The 8,641-nt window shown below is 40.7% G+C and overlaps 1 protein-coding gene across 7 annotated transcripts in view; it reads left to right on the top strand.

The window, feature by feature from the left end:
- Positions 1 to 8,641, top strand: part of LOC140204200 (MAPK/MAK/MRK overlapping kinase-like) — a 119,332-nt gene continuing 110,691 nt past the window's right edge. For 5 of the 7 annotated variants that reach the window (XR_011887556.1, XR_011887555.1, XR_011887558.1 and 2 more), the window contains exons 1-2: positions 2 to 224; positions 464 to 578. Coding sequence is in view for 4 of the 7 variants with exons in the window: in XM_072270729.1 (XP_072126830.1) it covers positions 218 to 224; positions 464 to 578 (122 nt within the window). In the remaining 3 variants the exon portion in view is untranslated. Of the gene's footprint in view, positions 225 to 463; positions 579 to 8,641 lie in introns of all 7 variants that reach the window. The other 2 variants (XM_072270711.1, XM_072270690.1) reach the window with 2 other exon arrangements.

Here is an 8,641-nt window from a genome sequence, read left to right as displayed (position 1 = left end):
CGCCGCGGCCTTGCTGTACCTGGCCGCCGCCGCCCGCGTCCGAGAGCAGGCGTGCCCGGTTTCCAAGGCGATCAGATGACGAGATGGCAGTGAGCGGCCGGCGCCCTTTCTTCTCGATCGGCTCCTCCTCGCTGCCTGAGCCCCCTTCGAGAGATTTTACACAGAAAACAGCATCATACCCCAGAAATGATTTCACGCTTTAAACCGTGAACCGACGATGAACGGTAAGATGATATTGGCACAGAAAGAGAAGAAGCAGCAGCCGAGGACGCGGATACTGTTATGCCGGCATCGTCTGCCATCTTGTGTACACCTGAGCGTCTGTGTGTGTGTGCGAAAATAGGCAGTGAAGATTTATTACCTTATGGCCCAAGGACATAGAGTTGGTGTGAATTAAAAGTCAAATGGCTTACAATTGTTGCAAACTAGTGTCTTGTTTAATGAAGTGCTTTTTCTCCCCAAGACTACCACTTGATAGCAAAGATAGGCGAAGGGACGTTTTCGGAGGTCTGGAAAGCACAAAGCTTAAAAGATGGGACCTACTACGCCTGTAAAAAGATGAAACAGTATTTCGAAAGGTAAATTCAAATTAATATAGCCACACTGTTACGAAATGTTATTAATTTCGTTTACTTAAACCACCGTGAACCTCAATTGATTATATAAATCTTGGAGCTGTCGTTGTCGAACTGATATTTGATTCATATAGTACCTAATTATTTACAAAACAGTATTTGGTATAAGGAAATGTTTACATGTGGATGTTTTTCTTAAATCAGAATATATGTTGATGTTAGCAAAGACAAGTTAATAGCAGTAAATTTTAAAATTATTATTACTTGTTAATTACAGACATCATTTGTTTAGCCTGAAGAAATGTGATTACATGTATTACAGCTTTTTAAAATTTCAAGTGCCCAGCATCACTTAACTTATACCTAGTTGTTGAGGTAGTAAAAGAATACAGTACATGAAAAACAAAAAAAAAACCACGAAGAACAGAGACTGCTGGATTTATTTCACAGGTCAGCCATCAACTGTGGAAAGAAATGAAGGTCAATAACTCTTTATCACTGTAGTACTGGAAAAGGATATTTTATTTTACAGAAAGAACAAAAGGAATGTCTCTGATAAATCAAGGTTATCCAGGTGACATGGGTGCTTTCAATACTTCCTAGTTAATCATGGCTAAACTACTTGGATAGCTGTAAATAGAGGACAGCCAGAGAAAATAAAATAAACTGGAACAGATGAGGAACATGGCAATTACTGAAAATCCAAAATAAAAGAGAATGCTGGAAATATTTTGTATTTGTGGAGAGAGAAAAATCAGTGTTATGGATCAATGATCTGTCATCAGAACTGGCCAGTCCTGACACAGAAAGGAAAAACTTACCTGAAACATTTGATTCCTTGTTGAGTGTCAAGAGGTGGCTTTACTGCATGATGATTTTTGCTTTTGTTCAATCTGCAGGTGTGACTTTAAGCTTCCAATTGCCTGGCACCTTAGTTTTCAATTCCATTCTCACTCTGATGTGTTTCTGGCTTCCTGTATTGTCTTGACAAGACTCAATGTAGGTTTGATGATCAGCACCTTATTTTCCATCTAAACAAATTGCAGCCTTTATGACTCAATATCAACTATATTAAATTCATATATCACGCTTTTTCTGTGTGTATATGAGTGGGCCATATGATCCACATGAATTGAATTGACTTTATTTCTTACATCCTTCACAAACATGAGGAGTAAAAAATCTTTATCTTGCGTCTCCGTCTAAATGTGCAATGTATAGTGACTTGTAATAAATACTATGTACAACAGGACAATCAATATAGCATAGAAATACAATTGTATCAGCGTGACTTAATCAGTCTGATGGCCTGGTGGAAGAAGGCGTCCCGGAGCCTGTTGGTCCCGGCTTTTATGCTGTGGTACCGTTTCCTGGATGGTAGCAGCTGGAATAGTTTGTGGTTGGGGTGACTCGAGTACCCAATGATCCTTCAGGCCCTTTTTACGCACCAGTCTCTGTAAATGTCCTGAACAGTGGGAAGTTCACATCTACAGATGTGCTGGTCTGCCCGCATCACTCTCTGCAGAGTCCAGCGATTGAGGGAAGTACAGTTTCCATACCAGGCAGTGATGCAGCCAGTCAGGATGCTCTCAATTGTGCCCCTGTAGGAAGTTCTTAGGATTTGGGGACTCATGCCAACTACTTCAAACGTCTGAGGTGAAAGACGTGCTGTTGTGCTTTTTTCACCACACAGCATGTGCAGTCTGTGTGAAATCCTCAGTGATGTGTATGCTGAGGAACTTAAAGCTGCTCACCTTCTCAACCCCAGGTCCGTTGATGTCAATAGGGGTTAGCCTGTCTCCATTTCTCCTGTGGTCCACAACCAGCTCCTTTGTTTTTGCGACATTGAGGGAGAGGTTGATTTCTTGACACCACTGTGTCAGGGTGATGACTTCTGCTCTGTAGGCTGCCTTATTATTATTTGAGATTAGGCTAATCAATGTAGTATTGTCAGCAAATTTAATTAGCAGATTGGAGCTGTGGGTGGCAACACAGTCATGGGTATACAGAGAGCAAAGGAAGGGGCTTAGGACTCAACCCTGAGGGGCACCCGTGTTGAGGGTCAGATGGGCAGAGGTGAGGGAGCCCACTCTAACCACCTGCTGACGATCTGACAGGAAGTCCAGGATCCAGCTGCACAAGGCAGGGTGAAGGCCAAGATCTCTGAGCTTCTTGTCAAATCTGGAGAGAATGATGGTGTTGAATGCTGAACTCTAATCCAAGAACAGCACTTTAACATAAGCATCCTTCTTCTCCAGATGTGTGAGGACGGTGTGTAGGGCTGTGGCTATTGTGCTATCTGTTGATTACATAGTTGTGTCAGTAGGCGAATTGTAGGGGGTCTAGTTTGGGTGGTAGCAAGCTGCAGATGTAGTCCTTGACTAGCCTCCCAAAGTATTTGCTTATTATTGAGGTGTTATTAATCTGTTATTAATTCAAATTTTCAGTTTCTACAGACACTGTCAAATTTGCTGGCCCTTTTTAACATTCTCCACTGATTTTAGTTCTTTGTAACAGCTCTTAGAATTTCACGCATTTACATGTCTCTCTCACACTCTTTCTTTCTTTCTTCAATCTTTTTATTAGTTTCAACATCAAACACATTACGAAAAGTAAATACAGAGTAATTGGGATTTAACTAATTGATAATAATTATTGAAATTTACAGTCAGGTAACACATAGTTAGAAACATCCCAAAATCACACAGGTTAGCAACAAAATATATAAGGAGTATACATAAAATACAAAAATATCATTAAAAAACAGAAAAAGAAAAAAAAAATCCCCTAAAAAAATCTACCCAAACTAAAGAAAACTAAGGAAAAAAAAAAAGAAAGGGCTATTTTGATACCTCAGATAGAACCAATAGTGTTGCTGCTTCTGCTCCTCTCCCCATATATTGAAATCACAAAATAGATTTGGCAAGGGTCAAATTACATCATGTGGAAGTATTGAATAAATGATCTCCAAGTCTCATCAAATTTAATAGATGGGTCAAAAATGACACACAATTTTTTCTAGATTTAAACAAGATATAGTTTGAGAGAACCAATGAAATGTAGTAGGATATGCTCTCTCTCGCTCTCTCTCGCACACTCTCACTATCCTCATTAAGCTATCTACCAGACAACTTCATAAACAACATGTTACCACAGCAAATCTGGCTTGGCCCTATCAATGATATTTCCTTTGGCCTATCCATCCCTCCTGTACTTTCTTAACAACTTGAAATTAGACTAGGACTCTGATAACCTCACAGTTTAGGGATTTTGCTGTTGCCAGACTGGCATATTGGATATTACTAATACTGGATTTTAATTCTTATTTATGAACGAACACAATTAATTTACCCTTTTTAGATGTAATACTGTAGTATAATAGGTTTTCCAGTATACCAAGTGGGTTTAGGGGGAGGAGGGAAAGGAGGGGGGGTGTGGTCAATGAGGTACTGGTATGTTTTTTAAGGGAATAGAGCTGTGGTATGTTTATAAGAAGTGCATAAAAAGGTTTCCGTCTGTTTATAAGTAGCATGAGAATATGGTCCTGGTGTGTTTTATGAGGAGCAGGGAATAGCCTCTGGTGTATTTATAAGGTGTGTGGTAATGGGACTCCTGTCACTTTGTAAGGATAATGGGAATGGGAGCCCAGTGAATTTAAGAGGAGTATGGGAATGGCTTCTGGGTAGTGCACTCTTGGAGTTTTACTCTAACTTGTTTTCTCGCTTCTGCTGTTTTGACAAAGGGTCTCGGACATGAAATGTTAACTCTGTTTTACTGTCTATTGCATTAATATAGCAAGTTGGTTACTCCTTTCTGATTTAGTCCAGTGGATTCCAGTTAATTGGGACACAATGGGACCAGTACATTTTGACCCAATTAAGTGGCAGTCCTAAGTTTCTTGGAAATGGTTAAGGATGTCTATTTTTTTCAAAAAGACAAATACTGCTTAACTGGGCAACAAATTATGTATTTAGATGAAATGCAGAGCAAAGTTGAAAACTAGCAATACTACAGTACTATAAAACTATAGTTTTGATTAATTAATGATGGAGGAATACATCCACTGTACGCTGCCGTGATGAAGTAAATCAGCGCAGACACATAGTATAGATAATATACGGCCTTCATGCAATGCTTTCAATGATTGTATTCTCCGAATCTTCATTCTCATTGTAACATTTGAGATGATTGTCGATACCTTCAAACTCTTTGTAGTCCCTAACTTGTTGAAGTAGTGAAATCATTTCATTTTCATTCATGGCCATTTCTAGCATCTCCAAACCTGACTGCTTGAAACTGCAATGATCAAAACAATTCCAAATTATCTTATTACTTATTTCTCACCAACTGTCAGTTTCAGAACACAAACACGTGACTGATGCTATTTAGAAACTTCACTCTAAGCACTGTATAGTGTTTGACGGCCACACAAATATGCGCGACTGACACTAGTTAACAACTTTGGCAACGCTCTCCTGTCCAAATTAAGTGGCATAATGTTCCAAATAAACAAAAGGAATCCTGGCAACGCACATCAAAGTTGCTAGTGAACGCAGCAGGCCAGGCAGCATCTCTAGGAAGAGGTAAAATCGACGTTTCGGGCGGAGACCCTTTGTCAGGACTAACTGAAAGAAGAGCTAGTAAGAGATTTGAAAGTGGGAGGGGGAGGGGGAGATCCAAAATGATAGGAGAAGACAGGAGGGGGAGGGATGGAGCCAAGAGCTGGACAGGTGATTGGCAAAAGGGATATGAGAGGATCATGGGACAGGAGGCCCAGGGGGAGAGGGGGAAAAAACCCAGAGGATGGGCAAGGGGTATATTGAGAGGGACAGAGGGATAAAAAGGAGAGAGAGAGAAAGAATGTGTGTGTATATAAATAACGGATGGGGTACGAGGGGGAGGTGGGGCATTAGCAGAAGTTTGAGGAGTCAATGTTCATGCCATCAGGTTGGAGGCTACCCAGACGGAATATAGGATGTTGTTCCTCCAACCTGAGTGTGGCTTCATCTTTACAGTAGAGGAGGCCATGGATAGACATATCAGAATGGGAATGGGACGTCTAATTAAAATGTGTGGCCACTGGGAAATCCTGCTTTCTCTGGCAGACAGAGCGTAGGTGTTCAGCGAAACGATCTCCCAGTCTGCGTCAGGTCTTGCCAATATATAGAAGGCCACATCGGGAGCACCAGATGCAGTATATCACCCCAGCCGACTCACAGGTGAATTGTTGCCTCACCTGGAAGGATTGTCTGGGGCCCTGAATGGTGGTAAGGGAGGAAGTGTAAGGGCATGTGTAGCACTTGTTCCGCTTACACGTATAAGTGCCAGGAGGGAGATCGGTGGGGCGGGATGGGGGGGACGAGTGGACAAAGGAGTTGCGTAGGGAGCGATCCCTGCGGAATGCAGAGGGGGCGGAGGGAAAGATGTGCTTAGTGGTGGGATCCCGTTGGAGGTGACAGAAGATACGGAGAATAATACGTTGGATCCGGAGGCTGGTGGGGTGGTAGGTGAGGACAAGGGGAACCCTATTCCTAGTCGGGTGGCGGGAGGATGGAGTGAGAGCAGATGTGCGTGAAATGGGGGAGATGCGTTTGAGAGCAGAGTTGATGGTGGAGGAAGGGAAGTGCTTAGTGGTGGGATCCCGTTGGAGGTGGCGGAAGTTACGGGGAATAATATGTTGGACCAGAGGCTGGTGGGGTGGTAAGTGAGGACAAGGGGAACCCTATTCCTAGTGGGGTGGCGGGAGGATGGAGTGAGAGCAGATGTGGGTGAAATTATATTTTATTCTTTAAGAGTTGACCCAAAGAGGCCGCTGTCCCGATTAACCGATGGCCCAGTTAATCATACAAAGATCCTATGTGACCAACCTCTCCCTATAACTCAGGCCCTGTAGTCTAGGCAGCATCCTCGTGAATTTCTTCTGCACCCTCTCCATTTTGACAATGCCTTTCCTTTAACAGGGTGACCAAAACTGCACACAATACTCCAAGTACAACCTTGCCAATAACTTGTATAGTTGCAATAAAGTGCCCTGCTCCTTAACTAGCACGTCGATTGGGAAAATCAGATTGGTAATGGATCTCAAGAGAGTGAGTTTGTTGAACGCCTATGAGATGGCTTTTTAGAACAGTTTATCATTGAGCCTACGAGAGGATCAGCTATGCTGGATTGGGTACCTGTATTTTGTAATGAACCGGACGCAATTAGGGAGCTTAAGGTAAAAGAGCCCTTAAGAGCCAGTGATCACAATGTGACTGAGCTCAGCTTGAAATTTGACAGGGAGAAAGTAAAGTCTGATGTAGTAGTGTCTCAGTGGAGTAAAGGAAATTACAGTGGTATGAGAGGGGAGTTGGCCAAAGTAAATTGGAAGGAGCTGCTGGTAGGGTTGACAGCAGAGCAGCAATCATGTAAGTTTTGGTGGAAAAAGATGTATTCTGAAAACGAAGAAATACTTCAATGGCAAAATAGTACAACTGTGGTTGACAAGGGAAGTCAAAGCTATTGTAAAAACAAAAGAGAGGTCATACAACAAAGCAAAATTAGCGGGAAGATAGACCATTGGGAAGGTTTTAAAAACCTACAAGGAGCAACTAAATGAACCATTAGAAGGGAGAAGATGAAATATGAAAGCAAGCCAGCAAACAATATCAAAGTGGATAGTAAAAGCTTTTTCTTTTTTGTAATTTATTTTTTATTGAAGTTCATCATCAAACATTTCCACAAGATGTATTTCAGATACTGTACATATGTATTCATATTTGTCACAAAGCTCCACATAATATTTATCTGAGGTATACACTTATAGAAAGGAGAGGAAAGAAAGAACAATTGAAAGAAAAAAAACTATGTATGAAGTAGGGAGTGATTTTTTTTTCAACATATTCATTGACTTGTGAGAATAAAATCAGGCCTATGAGGAGTTATGTAGTTAAACCATTTTTCCCTGTATGAATCAAATTGTTCCAACTTGCGATTAACAAATGCTGTTATCTTCTCCATTTTGTAAATGTCCATTGTAATTTCCATCCATACATTTAAAGTTGGGCTCTCCTGTGATAACCATTTCCTGGTAAGGGTCTTTTTACCAGCCACCAGCAGTATATTCATTAAATATTTATCTCTTTTTCAACCATTCTTAAGGTATATACCCAAAATATATGGTCTTACACATATATTTAAGGGTATTTCACATTTAAAGATGTCTTGTAGGGTATTATGTATCCCACTCCAATAGTCTTTGATAACAGGGCATTCCCGGAAAATATAATGGTTTGCATTTTGATTTCCACAATTTCTCCAGCAAACAGGGAGGTTACTATCATAATGGAATTGCCGAGAGGGTGTAATAAAATATCTTATCAAATTTTTCTACCCGAACTCCCTCCATTTCTGTGACCTGGTACACTTCCATTGATACCTCCATATTATTGTCCAGTCTTCCTCAGATATTATTATCCCTCCTTCCTTCTCCCATTTTGTTTTAATGTATGAAGTCGAATGTGTTTTAAGATTTGACAAACCCTTATACATACTTGAAATGATTCTACCACTGTTGTCTGAATTATGTGCTTTTCTAAATAGCTCTATCAGACTCTATCAGACATGTACTTGCCTTGGTTACATTTTTAACCGTCCTATTAACATACGGTTGCATCTGTAAATACCGGCAAAAGTTTTGTTTTTCTAATAAGTGTTTCTCTTTGAGCATTTCAAAACTGAACAGTGTTCCTTCTTTCATTATATTGCAAGTAGCTGTTATTCCTTTAGCTGTCCAGTCCTTAATTCTAGCATCCAGTTTATTCGACGTAGAATCCGAGTCATATGCACACCATTTAAGAATTGCAATGTCTCTCTCTAGTTCATATTATTTTATAATAGTTTTCCATATTTTAAGAGTCCATTTCACCCACAGGTTATCAATGGTATTTATGTAACTTTGTAGGTTTTTATCAGCCAAAATTGCCTGTATGGGGATGGAAAGTATCCTCTCCTTAATGTTTTTCCATTGAGTGTCATATGATGGGTTGTACCAGCATATCACAGCTCTCAACTGTGCTGCAAAATAA

This window comes from Mobula birostris, chromosome 1 (assembly GCF_030028105.1).
Source record: "Mobula birostris isolate sMobBir1 chromosome 1, sMobBir1.hap1, whole genome shotgun sequence".
Taxonomy (NCBI): domain Eukaryota; kingdom Metazoa; phylum Chordata; class Chondrichthyes; order Myliobatiformes; family Myliobatidae; genus Mobula; species Mobula birostris.
The sequence above is the reverse complement of the archived record's forward strand: the minus strand, read 5'-3'. Positions and strand labels throughout refer to the sequence as shown.